The sequence below is a fragment of the Podarcis vaucheri genome (genome assembly GCF_965113315.1).
Source record: "Podarcis vaucheri genome assembly, chromosome: 3".
NCBI classification, from domain to species: Eukaryota; Metazoa; Chordata; class Lepidosauria; order Squamata; family Lacertidae; genus Podarcis; species Podarcis vaucheri.
Window position 1 is genome coordinate 48,124,061 of NC_138761.1, and position 17,613 is coordinate 48,141,673.

Below are 17,613 nucleotides of genomic sequence, written 5' to 3' on the forward strand. Positions count from 1 at the left end.
TATTGAAACTGCATGGCTACCAAGTCTATTTTCTCTCACATTATATCTCAGTGGTCCCTATGCTTCAACAAAACCAGTCACTGGCTCAATTGGGACGGGTGGCTATTACCCATTATAGTTAGACTCTGGGTTGCTTTACTTGCCTTCTTCAGCCTTTTTGACAACACATTTCCATTTTAAAGCATACATTAATCCAGTGCTTTTTTCTGGGGAGACATGGGGACGCATACCCCTAAACATTTTGTGAATCTTTGTACTTTTGTCCACTTACTGTATTTATTTTTCCCTATTTGAACTATAAAGTGGTATTTTCTTGAGTCAAAATGAAAACCCCTAAACATTTTTAAGAAAAACAGCACTGCATTAATTCATTGCCCAAAGGCTAAGTGAAAGGAAATGTAAAAGTGATTAAGAATACATGTTAGGACAAATCAGAACAAGATAAAAACCAACATTGATAAACCAATAAAGTAAGAACTTCATTTTCTTCTGTAGTCATTTTTTGGAAATGTGCCTTGTAGTCAAAATTAAAATAAACTCACAATCAAAAAGGATCATAGATGAAAGTTGTAGTTGGCAGCTTTATTTTAATGGAAATGTGCAGCAATATTGCATACACAGCTGAAAGTAGAAGTCCAAAGTTCACTTAGGGGACATATAAACCCCATAACCCCTTAATACATGCTTGAGAGCATTTCCTATGAAGCAGTGATAGAAATATTGTAGTTTAGTTTCCTTGATTATTTCAAAATTGTTTCCTGCAAATATAATCAGCAATTGTATCAGTTCTCGTCGTCCTTGAACATTTTGCTTAAATATTCAAGTAGTGCTGTAAGCTCAGGGTTGTCCCCAAGAGATTCAATTTGTTTGTAAGCTTCAGCCTCGAGTTCTTTTAATGTTTTCCGGGTATATTCAAAAGAACCCACATCCTCAAGGTAATGTACACAATATTTTTTTATGTCCACATTTTCAGTCCTTTGTCGCAGAATATTCTGCACCTGAGTGCTTTCTGGCCTAGACCATATGGCATGGATAGTTGGGAAACTGAACTTCCCTTCAGTTAGGTCTTCACAAAAACTTTTGTTCTCACTATATTCTTTGGAATGCAAGTTTGCATAGTCATCTCTAATTTGAAAGAAGAGCCCAAGGGTGTTAAGGAGTGGTTTTAAATCTTTCTTATAGCTAGAGAACAATTGCATGAGGCCAACAGCTAGTCCAAAAAGGCCACCTGTTTTTTGCAGAACCATGGTTTTATACTCTGCTTCTGTAGGACAGGTATAGGTGTCTCTCCAGTAAATATCCAAGCCTTGGCCCTTATGAAGTTCTAGCAGTTGGCGGGTGAACACTTTTACAGCATCTGGATGATCAAGTGTTAAAACTTTTTCTAAGCCAAGGAAATACACAAAGTTGGCACAATTTATTACAGATGGTATCCCATAGATGCTATGGGCCACTGGAAAACCTCGCCGTAGTTTTGAATTGTCTTCTATGTCATCTATAAGCAAACTTGCATTGTGCAACATTTCTGTCACTTCAATGATAACCTAATAAAAAAAGAGAACAGTAATCAAGTCTTGCATTCTACTAGTTTCTTCTACAACAATTCAATAGCTTTTGACTTTCCCTTAGCCTGGTTGCAGATCTCAACTTCTGACCCCAATGTATCAATTTTATTCTCAACTCTTTGCTTTATGGCTTTGGTACTTGTGGGTTCCAGTGTACCCAAAGGGCAAGCAGAGTGCACACCAGACTCGCTACTTCTTTGCGTGCTCACTAAATATAATGGTGGTGCTCACTCTCACATTCTTCTCTCTCCCTTGTGCTGCCCATGCTTCCCCTCCAACCAGACACAGAAAAGAAGAGAATGAACCATTCTGACTGGATTGTTCTAGTAAGTGAGTAACTCAACTCTGAGGGAATAGCGAGTGAGTGGATGAAAAATGAAACAGCCGGGGGCAGAGCAAGAAAGAAAAAGCAGAGCAACTAGGACCTGCTTAAGAGGAAAAATGTGTAAGAAGGAAGAGACAAGAGATTGGGAGCAGAGTTAATTGGCTGACCAGGCCTGGGTGATATATTGCCCAGGACCAGTAAGAAGAGCAGACCGCGATGCTGGTTTCACTCAGCGATATAATGCTGATGAAACCTGCCACTGGGCCAGCATCTGCTGGAGGGAGTCAAGAGTTCCTTTCTCCAGTGGGCACTGCTAGCAGAGGGATTTGGGAGCGGTAGCAGTTTCACCAGCGGGGCAGGGCGGGTGGAGAACGATGCTCTTGCCACTTGTGCACAAGCAGCGAGAGCACCAGGGTGGCGCAAACAAGCTGCATCGTTCCATCCTGCGAGCCTGGGTGAAACCGCCTCAGCTCTCAAGGTGAGGGCTGGGCAGTTTCACCTGGTGTCTCGTGGGCAGAGGCCAATGCAAACTTGTTTTTTCAACATCACGGTATATCGCCAAACTGCGATGTTTGGCAGGCGATACACCACGATGTTGAATAGCTGGTATCGCCCAGCCCTGTGTCTGACTAAGGAAATTAAGTGTCAACAGGAATAGGTTTGGCTAATGAACTCAGAGTACCGTATTTTTTGCTCTATAAGATGTACTTTTCCCCTCCTAAAAAGTAAGGGGAAATGTGCGTGCGCCTTATGGAGCGAATGCAGACTGCGCGGCTAAGCCAGAACAGTAAGAGGGGCCGCTGCGCACCACTCCCTCTTGCTGTTCTAGCTTCGCCGTCGAAGCCTGTTCAGGGCACGGGGAGCCTTCATCCCGATCCTGCTGCCCTGAAGAGGCTTCAAGCGGCTATCCCAGAAGCCAGAACAGCAAGAGGGATCGCTGCGCTCCCTTTAAAGAATATTTTTTTTCTTGCATTCACCCTCTAAAACCTTGGTGCATCTTATGGTCAGGTGCATCTTATGGAGTGAAAAATACAGTAAATTATTTTGAAGTGATCTTTCTATTAATTTGGAGTACATCTAGATTTACCGAGAGGTACATTAAGAAAATTAGTTTGCATGAAATGGGTTTTCTACTGGAGCAGGAAAATTGGTTTAAAGGAGTGGTTTGATTTTGGGGGGCTAAGACCCATCATTGACATACTCATGTTCTTCAGAATGTCTTTCAACCTCACCAGTTTGCCTTCTGTGAAAAGGGTGTTTTGTGATTGGCTACGCCCACCGTGTCAGTCATTTTGTGTCTCCCTCCACTCAAGACTCCAGATGTACTCACCATCCCAAAAAGGTTTGCAATCCCATAATACATATGGGGCTACGGTGATCACAGCATGCATGATTGTGGATCACTGCATAGTTACAGTACCTAGCCTTAGAAACGAACCAGATTTGGTATACAAAAAGCACAAACCTCCTATCAAGTGTGAAAACCATGTACATGTAAAATTCAGTATTGTGATCATTTAAATACTTGGTAGCTTCAGTCTGGAAAGGATAAATTTACAGGTAAATCAATTTAAGAATGCAACTTACTTGTAACTTATCTTCAGGAACATTCAGCCAGTGATTAAAAGCTTGGGAGAGTTTGGTTCTGACTTGCTTTCCTGTAATTTTTTAAAAAAGTTAAAGGTATTATTACCTGGAGAAATAATTAAAGTCTGTGGAATTTCCTAGCCACTACTCTTCTCATAGTAATTATACTTCACTAGGTCAAGTGGAACATGTGTTTGTGTGTGTGCAAGTTATTCAAATTCAGGAAAACTTTGCTATGTAGCTCACCAATGAATACTGCTGAAGTTTAGAAAAAGTTATTTTCATAGTATGGGGTAGAGTGGATGATACATGCTGTGTGGCCTAGCTGGAGTAGAGTACTTACTTACTTCAGGGTCCTGCTAGGACACATATATTGGGATTTGAGAAGTCCAGGACAGACACACCTGCATGTTGCTTAACAATTTCATTACCTACTGAACACTACCACAGGTAATCCTAAAATTATTACACTTATACAATACGTTGATTATAGCATTAAGGTATCAAGGTGTGGTTTTAATTTTGTACTTTCAGAACTAAGGCTGTAGGCAGAGAACATAAATTGTGAAAAAAACACTCCCAGTTGTAGCCACAATCCACTACTTCTGGGCAGCCATTTGTTCAAATCTGTATATAAGGCAGCTGCATCTGTTAAAACAAGCCAGAGGAATGTAGATAATTCAAATATTTTGTTGACATGTTATTATAGATAATCTGGACACCATTTCTGAGGGTCATGATTGCCCCCAAAGCACTGCTGGCTGACATGCCAATTTTATCTTACCAGATATTTCAATAAATTTAGGATTAATTTTAAATCCACTCAGAAGCTTTTTGCTAGGTTCCAAAATGTGGTATGGGAACTCTTTATGCATGCAGGAGAGCATTTGAGGCTCCCACTTCTTCCTGCAACATGCGCTCCCGTCCCACTTGAACAACTGACTGGGTGTTAGGGAATCCCTATGTGGTATCAAACAGTACTGAGAATTGTGGTTGCAAGACGAAAAGGATGCACCTAAGCATGCACACTGGGCTCCAGATCCCATCACCTAAGCGTTCCAAACTAAGGAAATTTAAAGGTGGGGGGGGATGGGCTTTTTACTAATTCCAGGGTAGACCAATACAGATTACCAAGAAAAAGAGGCGTTTCCCATGATTAAAATATTCAGTTAACAAAAAAATTGAATCTGGGGTTAAGTTCACCATTCTGCCCCTGACAGCTGTCCAGCTCCAAAGTATGTAGTAGACAAGCTGGAACTAATCACAGGATAGGATTCCATACAATATCAGTTAAATAACACATTTGCCAATGGTGTGGCCCTTAACAGCCACAGTTTTCCAGAATTTTGGAACATAAGTTAACATGGAAATCCCTTATCCCAGCATGCTAACATCAGAAGTGCACAGCTCACTGTGGAAATGTGACATATAAGCTAAATCAAAAGGTTTTTGTCAATTGAATTTGATTATGCCTTGCGTCTATGCTTAAAACGCTTCAACTTGAAATAAAAAATGAGAAAGGAAGAAATACTAAATTATACCATTTAGAAGGGAAATAATTCACATGCAATTTATTTAGGGTTGCCATTTTTCAAACAGTGAAAATCCGGACCGACTCTCTACCTCCAACAACTGGCTCATTATGGAGGTCATGTTTGTTCCCATGCCCTACAATCACCCTGGCTGATTTCTGCCTGTTGTATAGTTGTTAAAGGTATAGGAGCATGCCAAACAGGGCTTCAGGTTAACTGGCAAGCTTAACCTTTAAAGAATGGAATGGAAATATAAGAGATTCAGCACACACATATCCCCTTCCCCTTTTCTGTGCCTTAAAAAGCTGCCCATCAGTGCTGTGCATTCACCCCTCACCTCCCAAACTTTTTAACTCCTCTCCTGCAATTTCTCCTACCTGTCACACGTAACCTCTACCCTTTTGGCCTTTTTCAATTGTAAACTCTTCAAGGGCTTGGTATGGGAGAATCTTGTCTAGCAACAACAACCACCTTCTATACATCTGGAGGCTGACTGACCAGAAACCATTGCCTAGCAACAGCAGAATAATGAACCAGATAGAATTCACTAACATTAGCCAAAAAATGCCTTTTTAATACAAACTACAAATATGTTGCATGGCCATCTGTCTTGGATACTTTAGTTGAGGTACCTACATTGCAGGGGGTTGGATTAGATGACCCTCAGGGTCCCTGCCAACTCTACAATTTTATGATACACAAATCATGGCTAAAAACACATACTAGAAGTTCTCCTAACCCAAAACAACATTTCCTAAAACACATAGTACTAATCATAGTACTTGAAGCCTTTGCCTTGAGTCCTACCCTCCTCAGCAGAAGAAAACAAGCATGCTCCCTCTTCCATGTGGAAGCCCTTAAGATATTTGAAGATGGCTCCCTCCTCTATGTGGCAGCCCTTAAGATAGTTGAAGATGGCCATCATATCTCTTCTCAGTCTCTTCTTTTCCAGGCTAAACATACCCAGCCCTGCAACCTCCGCTTTATAGCAGCCGGGGAGGGAGGAGCCTCCTTCAACCCTTGATCTAATTCTGTCTTCTGTGGCATTAGCTACCCCTCCCAATTTGGTGTCATCTGCAAATTTGATGAGTATCCTCACAATTCCTTCATCCAAGTCATTTATAAAGAGGTTGAACAACAACGGGCCCAGGACCCTATGGCATGCCACTTATCACTTTTTTTCAGGATGACGAGGAACCATTAATGAGTACTCTTTGGGCTCAGTTAGTCAACCAGGTACAAATCCACCTATTAGTTACCTCATTCAATCCATATTTTACCAGCTTCCTTGTGGGAATATCATGGGGGACTTTGTCAAAAGCCTTACTGAAATAAAGATACACTATGTCCACAGCATTTCCCTGATCCACCAAGTTTGTAATTCCATCAAAAATAAAAGAAAGAAATCAGATTGGTCTGGCATAACATATTTTTGAGAAATTCCTGCTGGGTCTTAGTAATCACAGCATCCTTTTGTAAATGCTCACAGACAGACTGTTGAATTATCTGTTCTAGGACCTTCCCTGGTATTGATCAGTCGGTAGTTACCTGGGTCTCTCCCCCCCCCCCCTTTTGAAGATGGGGACAACATTTGACTGCCTCCAGTCAGTAGACACCTCACTTGTTCTCCAGGAATTCTCAAAGATAATAGACAAAGGCTCTGAAACTACACCCACAAGTTCCTTTAGTACTCTTGGATTCAGGCCCTTGAGGTTTGAAGTCATTCAGGTCTTGCTCTTCCTCTCCTCCCCTGCTGCTCCCCAATCTGCTCCATAGGGTTAGTAGACCTCCTGGGCCGGATTTGTGGGCTCATGCAAGAGGAAGGTGAAGTTTCATTTTTCAAGATGACGTCTGTTATTTGAGAATGGACTCAACAGGGTTTCAGCCAAAGCCTCTAGAACATTTCAGAAATAAGCCCTGGTAATTATAAGCAAAAAATATGCTTATCTTCAAGAAGGGAAATAAATATTTATGATTTTTTTTTATCAAGTCATAAATATTCTTTACAGTTGAGTTCAGACATAATACCAAAACATAGTTTGGCACAATGCAAAGGACCCTGGAATGAGCACAAAGCCTGCAGCTTTCTTCTTCCCTTGTAAGTGTGATTCTCTCCCTCTCTGGTATGTGGCAAACCATAATGTGCCAGTACATCTAAATGGTCAAACTATAATACTATTCCACACAAGGTTAAGCACCTATAATCCCATATTTTAAACAGGCAATTTCAGCACATATTTGATCTCCCCCACAGAAGGCAATGTGACTTAATAATTTTAACGTTGGATAGATTACACCTATTGCATACTGTATGACATGTTCTTGCTTTGAATTAAATCTTTGTTTGAAAGAATTTAAATTAACATAGACATTACGTTTTACCACCTCAAATGTATAGTGAGTTGGAGGTGCATATCTGATATGACTTTAAAATTGAAAAATGGTCCAAAGAAAAAGCCGATGTCCAATAAAGAGGGTGCAAGAATCATAATAACTGATTCCTTTTGTTTCAAGTAGGCAACTACAATTTCATATCAGTTTACTAGATATATTCAGGCATAGATAATACTGTGTTCTTGCGTTTTTTATAAAAGACAACTGAATTCCTCTCTAGAGTTACATGAAGATGGCAACCTTAATCTATCAGCCAGTGATTTCACCAAAGCATCTTGGAACTATGAGTAACATATAGGAATGCATTGCTTAGGAGTTACTACTTCTTGTGTAAAAAGAAAATGAGAGCAATTTAGTATTCATCCTGCTGCCGTGTGCTAAACAAGTTAGCATTATGAAAGCTTATGTTGAGATTTATTTAGGCTTCCAAGCTTACAAAAGCACTTGAGAGGGAGGGAGGTATTTTGAAGCTTGTGGCACGCTAGCAGCCAAATGTTTTCCCACATATACTACCTTTATTGAAAATACCGGAGAATTATTTCGTCAGCAATTTATTTCTCATAATTCAAACAATCTTAAAAACAGAAATGAGCCAGCAGAACTCAGAAACCTGAATATAGCTTGTAAATCAATAACCACCCTCAACTGAGGTGATATTAAGTAGGAAACTGAGCATGCACACCCAAGACACCCCATTGTAAAAAAAAGTGTAGGTGGAATGGCACCAGTGTAGGTGGAATGGCATGAGTAAACATTCCCTGTAATTTAACGCTTTGGTTATGAAACAGAAAAATCCATCACACCATGTGATGATTCCACAGGATCTCTACTTATCTTTTGGAAATGAACCTTTGTTCTTGCATGAAGCTTAAGTTGAGTACTGGCAGTGAAAACATGTTTCAACACCAAGTCTATTAAGACATAGTAATCTGGTTTTGACACAACCCTAGTCCATATTTAGTGGTACATGAATGAGCAAACTTGAACCTCAGGCTTTTATTCTCCCTTTTCCTCCTCTAGCATAGTCACATAGTTTCTGGTTTAAATCACCGTAACTGCAGTTTGTCATTAAAGTGAAGTTGTTGGTTTGGATGTAACATTAAATGTTACTGAAGCAAGCTAGAATCAGTGAGGTGTTAATGAGTGTTATCTATGTATTAAATGTACTATGCACCTTTATCTATGTACTACACAGTTTTAATTGCCCTGATGTGCATCAGAAAACGGTACAGTTAGTTAAACATATTTACGCAACATTTGTACACAGTCCAAACACATACTCTTTAGGTGGTTAACAATAAAAAGTACATGAATAAATATAAAATATAGCCACCCACCCATCATATCTCATTTGCTGGGGGAACCTGGAGAAAGGCCTCTGAAGATGACCTTAGGATCTGGATAGGTAATCTTCAAACATGTGCAAATCTATATTAAAAATCCAAGATCTTTAAAATATGCTAGCTATAGTGGACAGCAAATACAGAGATGAAAGGAAGGTGGGTAGTAAGATACAAACAAATCAGAATCAGGTATTATAAAAGCATTTACCCAGGAGCAAAAGCCCAGCCATTTATAACTCTTCTTCAACCAGAACACTGAGAAAACATATGATTAGACACAGGGAGTGAGCGGTCTGGAAATTTCAAGAGGTTACAGTATTGCTTAAGCTAATCACATGTAGAGCCGGTCAGAAATTTGGATGGAGAAGTTTGGATAACACTAATGTTAAGAACAGGATAAGAGTATAATTTAAAAAGAGAAAACACAGGATATGTGATGGTTGGATAGCACTGGTCAGAAATTAAAGGGTGGTTTGAAAGATATGTGACACCAACCCTAGGCTTTAAGCTGAAAACATGCAATAGACAAAACAAAGTGATTGCTACGGGCATCAGTTTAGATACTAGTTTTAGACATTACTAGAACTTAAAGCTGCTTCATGGATCACTGCCTTGTCGTGGTGAAGCCAAAGATGGAGAAGTTCTATACGGTCAGCAAAAACAAGACCTGGAGCTGACTATGGCTCAGATCATCAGCTTCTTATAGCAAAATTCAAGCTTAAACTGAAGAAAGTAGGAAAAACCACTGGGCCAGTAAGACACAATCTAAATCAAATCCCATATGAATACACAGTGGAAGTGAGGAACAGGTTTAAGGATTTAGATTTGGTGGACAGATTCCTTGAAGAACTATGGATAGAGGCTCACAACATTATACAGGAGGCAGCAACGAAAACCACCCCAATGAAAAGGAAATGCAAGAAAGCAAAGTGGCTGTCCAACGAGGCCTTACAAATAGCGGGGGAGAGAAGGCAAGCAAAATGCGAGGGAGATAGTAAAAGATGTGAGGAGAATCAGAACTTACAGGGTTAAACAGTTCTGTGTGACGTCTCACATTCTGAGGCGTGGTTTGGTTCACATACGGGAATCTTTCTTTGTGTGTGAGTTACCTTTCGTTTTTGGCTGAGAGACGAAATAATATCTGCTCTCTCGCCGGGACTGATTTATGATGTTTTTCTTCGCTGTTAGAGATTTGCAAGAAGCCTGCGTTCAGTCTGATTTATTATCCACACACAAGGCAACACTTTCTACCGCTGCTAAGAACTCTGCTGAGAGCTTCAAAGAGCTCAATTTTCTATCGGCACGAGCGTCCAAAGGCACAGGGGAAGTGTGCCGGGCGCCATCTTATCTCACAAAAGATATAGGAAATTGAATGCAGATTTCCTAAAAATAGCAAGGAGAGACAAGAGGGCCTTCTTAAACGAGCAATGCAAAGAAATAGAGGAAAACAACAGAATGGGAAAAACCAAAGATTTGTTCAAGAAAATTGGAGATATGAAAGTAACATTTTGTACAAAGATTGCCATAATAAACTACAAAATTGGAAAGGACCTAACAGAAGCAGAAGACATCAAGAAAAGTTGGCAAGAATACACAGAGGAATTATACCAGAAAGATATGGATGCCTCGTACATCCCAGGTAGTGTGGTTGCTGACCTTGAGCCAGACATCCTGGAGAGTGAAGTCAAATGGGCCTTAGAAAGCCAGTGGAAGTGATGGTATTCCAGCTGAACTATTTAAAATTTTAAAAGATGATGCTGTTAAGGTGCTACACTCAATATGCCAGCAAGTTTGGAAAACTCAGAAGGGCAGTGACAAAGAATGCCCCAACTACCGAACAATTGCGCTCATTTCACAAGCTAGCAAGGTTATGCTTAAAATTCTACAAGGCAGGCTTAAGCAGTAGGTGGACCGAGAACTCCCAGAAGCGCAAGCTGGATTTAGAAGAGGCAGAGGAACCAGAGACCAAATTGCAAACATGTGCTGGATTATGGAGAAAGCTAGAGAGTTCCAGAAAAGCATCAACTTCTGCTTCGTTGACTATGCAAAAGCATTTGACTGTGTCGACCACAGCAAACTATGGCAAGTTCTTAAAGAAATGGGAGTGCCTGATCACTGCATCTATCTCCTGAGAAATCTCTATGTGGGACAAGAAGCTACAGTTAGAACTGGCTATGGAACAACTGATTGGTTCAAAATTGGGAAAGGAGTACGGCAAGGCTGTATATTGTCTCCCTGCTTATTTAACTTATATGCAGAATTCATCATGTGAACGGCTGGGCTGGATGAATCCCAAGCCGGAATTAAGATAGCCGAAGGAAATATCAACAACCTCAGATATGCTGATGACACAACCTTGATGGAAGAAAGTAAGGAGGAACTAAAGAACCTTTTAATGAGGGTGAAAGAGGAGTGCGCAAAATATGGTCTGAAGCTCAACATCAAAAAAATGAAGGTCATGGCCACTGGTCCCATCACCTCCTGGCAAATAGAAGGGGAAGAAATGGAGGCAGCGAGAGATTTTCCTTTCTTGGGTTCCATGATCACTGCAGATGGTGACAGCAGTCACGAAATTAAAAGACGCCTGCTTCTTGGGAGAAAAGCAATGACAAACCTAGACAGCATCTTAAAAAGCAGAGCAGAGACATCACTTTGCTGACAAAGGTTATGTGCAAGTTAAAGCTATGGTTTTCCCAGTAGTGATGTATGGAAGTGAGAGCTGAACCATAAAGGCTGATTGCCAAAGAATTGATGTTTTTGAATTATGGTGCTGGAGACTCTTGAGAGTCCCATGGACTGCAAGAAGATCAAACCTATCCATTCTGAAGGAAATCATCCCTGAGTGCTCACTGGAAGGACAGATCCTGAAGCTGAGGCTCCAGTACTTTGGCCACCTCATGAGAAGAGAAGACTCCCTGGAAAAGACCCTGATGTTAGGAAAGATTGAGGGCACAAGGAGAAGGGGACGACAGAGGGCAAGATGGTTGGATAGTGTTAGAAGCTACCAACATGAGTCTGACCAAACTGTAGGAGGTAGTCGAAGACAGGAGTGTCTGGCGTGCTCTAGTCCATGGGGTCACGAAGAGTTGGACACGACTAAATGACTAAACAACAACAACAAGGAACTTAAAAGAGTGAAATGTTACCTGGTAACTGAAGTAGGTAGTTGTATGGCTCCAACAGAATTCTCTTGGATGACTCTTCTACTTGTTCCATTTTTAAAAATTTTCTGGAGTAGTTCAGTCTGTTTAAGAAAAACCTTTATTAATGACCAGGGGTCTGAAGATTAGGTCCTACTAACCACCAAGACTATAGTAAGAGATTACATGGTAATTATACCCTACCCCTTCCATAGAATTAAGGAGAAGACCTAATAATGTAGATGACATTTTTCTCCCATAAGCCTGAGTCCCCTGCATGTCCCTTCTGGAAACTGCCTAATGCAAGTTCATTACAGCCACACCTTTGCTAGGGTAGTGCCTAGGGGGTACACAATCCCGAAATATTTAGTCATGGTTTTACAAACATCCATAAAAAACTGTACAGTTAAAATACTCATTGTGCCAATTTTCTTAACTCCCTTGCTTTAGGCAGGCTTTCTGTTCTTTGCACCCACCCTGACAAAGGTCTTAATTTGTGCCAAAGCAGAATCCAGCAAGCATAATCAGGGTTTCAAAGGCTAGGAAATAGCCCTTCCTTCACTCACAGAAACACAGTCCAGATTTTCCTTCACTCCCTGCAGTAGCTTCCTCTGCTTCCCAGTCATCATATTTTAAAATATAGAAACCGCTCACTGCGGAATATGGCAAGGAGAAAACAGAACACGGATGCTAATTCAATACAAGCAGTGGGGCCAATATACAGTGAAAAATCTAAGCTGGTAGTCACTGCAGGCTTTACTCTAAAATACTCCTTAAGTATTTTTTACATGTCATTCCAAGTAGAATGTAGAATTTAGTGCAAAGTGCCCAAGATTAGTAGTATGTCACTTTAAGTAGGAAGCATCACTAAAAGAACTTCTTGAACACACACTTATTTATACACAACTCTAACAAAAATGATATTAAATGATATTAAAATTTCAAAGTACAGTGGTACCTCGGGTTACATATGCTTCAGGTTACATACGCTTCAGGTTACAGACTCCGCTAACCCAGAAATAGTACTTCAGGTTAAGAACTTTGCTTCAGGATAAGAAGAGAACTCGGGCTATGACGGCACGGCAGCAGCAGGAGGCCCCCATTAGGTAAAGTGGTGCTTCAGGTTAAGAACAGTTTCAGGTTAAGTACGGACCTCCGGAACGAATTAAGTACTTAACCTGAGGTACCACTGTAACATTGTCCTATCATTTTAAAATCTACTGTTGTGAGTTTGGGGGGGCGTGCCTTGGCTCCCCTTCTAATTTCTGGGTGCCAGATGCTGGATTAAGCATATTGATATACAAAACATGAGCCAGTCTGGTAATGACCCACTAAAGTATAGTAGGTGGGGAAGTGGCTATGTGCCAGAGGGCAAATGGAGGGCCCCCTCCCTCAACTCAGAATTAGTTAGAAAAACAAAGGCCTTTGAAGCAGAATTTTTAGAGTTGGGAGGGGAGCGGTTGAGTTTAGGATTGCAGCAGTGGTGATGTGAGCTACTTGGGAAGGGATACGATCTGCTAAACATAGCAAACTGAACAAAGTGACAGAGGGCCATGGCCAATTTCTCCTGGCATTCAAAACTGTGGCCATGGGAGAAGAAAAAACCTCTTGGAGTGTAATGTTGCTAGCCCCTCCATCATCATCTCAGGTTGTATATATGTGTAAATAAACAATATGTCATACACCAGGGGTAGGCAACCTAAGGCCCGTGGGCCGGATGCGGCCCAATCACCGTCTCAATCCGGCCCGCCGACGGTCCGGGAACCAGCATGTTTTTACATGAGTGGAATGTGTCCTTTTATTTAAAATGCATCTCTGGGTTATTTGTGGGACACAGGAATTCGTTCATTTCTCCCCCAAAATACAGTATAATCTGGCCCACCACATGGTCTGAGGGATGGTGGACCAGCCCAGGGCTGAAAAAGGTTGCTAACCCCTGTCATACACCTACCGCTGTGCCCCATTTATAAAAGAAACACAAGCCCTGGGTAAGCACTGGACCCCTGGTATCTTGCACTGCTTGGAGATCGGGCTGGTGTGTAACACTACATTCTTAGTTGTCCTATACAGCTTTCCGTATCTAGGTCTTCCTAAATTTAGGAAACCTATAATCTCATGTTTTGTAGGCCTGTTTTTCTGTAGACTTTACTGAAATCTCTTTTCTGACCTCTCATTTGTAATGTTTCTTGCTGCACTGCAAATGCAACTGCTTCAAACTGAAACAATCTGTCTCGTGCAGTTTAAATACAGACACTACAGTAGTATCATCGCCCCAAATTAATTCTGCAGCCATTGTTGATTAGCATGCAGATAACAAGTTGTGGCCCAACATATAATTTCCTGAAAGCTTCACCAATGTTCTGTCTAACAGAAATAGTGAAACACTCAAGCGGCAAAAAACAAATATACAGTGGTACCTTGGGTTAAGTACTTAATTTGTTCCAGAGGTCTGTTCTTAACCTGAAACTGTTCTTAACCTGAAGCACCACTTTAGCTAATGGGGCCTCCGACTGCCACCGTGCTGCAGGAGCACGATTCTTAACCCCAGGTACTATTTCTGGGTTAGCGGAGTCTGTAACCTGAGGTACCACTGTAAAATCATTATCTATCATTGTATGATAAATGCTGACTTTCCAGTTTAAAATCCACAAAGCACTTTCACAGACTTTGTGTGGAAAGTGCAAAGTTACAGAAGACTAATACTGATGTATATTCTACATAGCAAAGCCCAAATGAAGTTTTATATATCAATTATTATTAATTACACACCCTTCACCCTAAGATCCCAGGATGGGTAACAAGTACAACAATTAAAACACGGTTTAAAAGAGAGTTTAAAACAGCTTTCAACCACAGAAATAAGGTGGGTCCTATAAATATAGATCTCAAGTGTCAAAAGCCAGAGTAAAGAGGTTCATATTCAGCATTTGGTGACAGCTGTATGATAAAAGATGCCAGATACACATCTGTGGGGAGTTCCACAAGTTTGCAGCTACCACACAGAATGCCCTCTCCTGGGCTACCTGTCCCCAAACTTCTGAATGCTGTGAAAAAATGAAGAGGGTTTCTACTGCCAATTTTAATACTCTCCTTCCAGGGGAGTGCAAACCTGTGCATGACATACCACCAGAATGTTAGCCCTTGAGGGACGTAACACCCATGTTTTTAAGATTCAGTTTCCGTTTACTGGCCCACATCCAGCCCATCACCACCTCCAAGCACTGATCTAACACTTCAACCACCTCTCCTGATTCAGATGGGTAGACACAGCTGGGTGTCCTGAACATATTGATGACACTTCACTCCAAATTCCCCCTGCCAGGGGCTTTTTATAAATGTTAAATAGCATGAGCTACAAGAAGGATCTCTCCAGGACACCACAGGACAACTTCCATGGTGCCAAAGAGTAACCTTCCATGGCTACTTTCTGAACACAGTGGTACCTTGGTTCTCAAACGCCTTGGTACTCGAACAACTTGGAACCCAAACACTGCAAACCCAGAAGTGTTCCGGTTTGCGAACTTTTTTTGGAAGCTGAATGTGCTCTGTTTTGAGTGTTATGCTGCTTCCGATTTGAGTGTTACGCTGAGGTCTGTCTGTTTTTGCTATTTATTTTGCAATTTTGTTTTTGCGGCTCTTTTTGTTTTGTTTTTGTGACTGTGTGGAACCCAGTTCAGCTACTGATTAATTGATTGTGTGACTGCAGTACATTGTTTATTGCTTTCATTTTATAGATCAATGGTCTCATTAGATAGTAAAATTCATGTTAAATTGCTGTATTAGGGATTGTTTTTAAAAGTCTAGAAGGGATTAATCCATTTTGCATTACTTTCTATGGGAAAGTGTGCTTTGGTTTGGAGTGGACTTCCGTAACGGATTAAGTTTGAGAACCAAGGTACCACTGTACAGCCCTGGAGGTAGGAGTGAAAACAGTGAAGCACTGAAGGGCTTGATAATTATAACTGTGATCAACAGGATTGAAATGAAAGTCTCCAAGAGGCATCCCTTGATCTCCCTCCCAAGAAATGTCATCAACCAGGGTGTGACCAGGACACTTTCAGTGCCTTGATCAGACCTGAAACCAGACTGGAACGGAGCCAAGTAATCAGCTTCCTCCAAGCATGCCTTAACATGTCAATAAAATTTTAATTGTGCTTCAATGCTGACCTAGAATTTCAGAGAAGGGTTTAAACATCTTTGGTAATGAACATGCCACTGTTTAATAGTTTGAATTGGCAGGCCACTTAATGCCTAAATCACGTTGGGCCAGCATCCTAATAATGACCTCATTTTTAAATCCGGAATCTTTCAGTAAGAAGAGGCTCACAATCATTATTTCATTTATTATATTTGCTATGGTTATATTAATAAAGGAGAAAAGAGCATATATATGCATATATGTCTCCATTATTGAATTGTAACAGGTGCCCAGAGCAACATATATGTACACATTTGAATGGTTGCCATTATAACTTAGATTAGGGTTCCATCTTTTGCTTACATGGTTAACAAATAAACTGAGTTTTATATCAAAATGTAGCAACGCATTACATTACAGTATTGTACATTACACATAGTGGAAAAAACATAAATCACTTATTTCAGGAAAAACAGAGCAGCCCTCCCTCATATCTTTGAGCACGTCAACTTCTCCAAAGCAGGCACTTCTAAATACTGTACAGCCCTACAACAAGCCCCCCTACAGCCAAGTGATAATACTCACAATTGTTTAAACAAAAGCTTGAGTTCCTATTTCACCCTGTGTCAAAAGTTTAAGACGGCTTACCAAGAACACTGCAAGGCGAACAAAACTAAACTTCAAAGCAAATAGCAACATAAAGTCACCTGTGCCCGTCACCTGCCCTCTCAACCAGCACCCAGGAGGCACTTACCACGGAGAGAGACAGGTAACCCGCTTCAGAGGACAGCAGCCTCCCTCAAGGGCGAACACCGGTAGAGAAAAAGGCCGAGGAGGGAAAGGCGAGCTCTGAGGCGGGCAGCTCCTGCTTCTCCCGCCACCGCCAAGGCGCAGCTGCTCGTCCTCCCCGGCGGCCCCGCGGCCTCCGCTTTATAGCAGCCGGCGAAGGAGGAGCCTCCTGTGAGGAGCGAACGGGGCGGGGGCCGGAGACAAGAAGAGCCGGGAACCCGACACCTCTTTTCTGCCGCCCCGGGGGGAGGGGGAAGGAGGCGGAGGCAAGCCCCCCCGCCGCCCGTTAAGCAGCGCCGCCTCTCACCTTCCGAGGTCTCCGCCGCTTCTCCGCCAGCCCGGAGCGAGCCCCTTCTCTCCGCCCGTCTCAGCCCAGTGTGGCGGTGGGCACAGAGCCCCACCCCCTTCCGCCTCAACCGCCACCTTCGCCTGATGGGGGGGAAAATGCGCCACCGGGGCCTGTCGGCGCAGGCGCGAGCTCCTCCTACCCCCGCTTCCATAATCTCCCTTCGGCTCCCTCCACCGCCCCCGCCCCGCTCCATTTTCTCATTTTCCTCGCTGCTTCCCGATGCACTTCGGGAATTGTAGTACAGAGGAGGAGCATGTCCCCTCTCGGGCTGCGGCAAGAGGGGCTGGTGGAAAACCACGCTACCCAGAAGCCCGCGCGCCGCCCGAGTCTCCGTTTCCATAGAACTGGCGAGAGAATTACATCAGTGTTTCGGAGAGCGGGGCTAATGGCGCTGAGAAGTAGGCGGGCCTTGCTGGTTTGAAGCCAATGGCGGAGAGGCAAGGCGGGGAGA

General features: G+C 42.1%; 2 protein-coding genes across 2 annotated transcripts in view; both read right to left on the reverse strand.

Moving 5' to 3' along the window:
• TBCE (tubulin folding cofactor E) overlaps nucleotides 1-17,205 on the reverse strand; it is a 41,615-nt gene extending 24,410 nt beyond the window's left edge. Inside the window, exon 1 of the mRNA XM_082215041.1 lies at nucleotides 17,184-17,205. The gene's annotated coding sequence lies outside the window, so the exon portion shown is untranslated. The remainder of the gene's footprint in view (nucleotides 1-17,183) is intronic.
• On the reverse strand, nucleotides 557-17,517 carry GGPS1 (geranylgeranyl diphosphate synthase 1). The gene is given in 5 exon segments (XM_082215098.1): nucleotides 557-1,544; nucleotides 3,478-3,548; nucleotides 11,893-11,990; nucleotides 17,121-17,137; nucleotides 17,140-17,517. Coding segments are annotated over 5 exon segments (1,311 nt in total). The 5' UTR covers nucleotides 17,503-17,517; the 3' UTR covers nucleotides 557-782.
• Nucleotides 17,518-17,613: the final 96 nt, after the last annotated feature.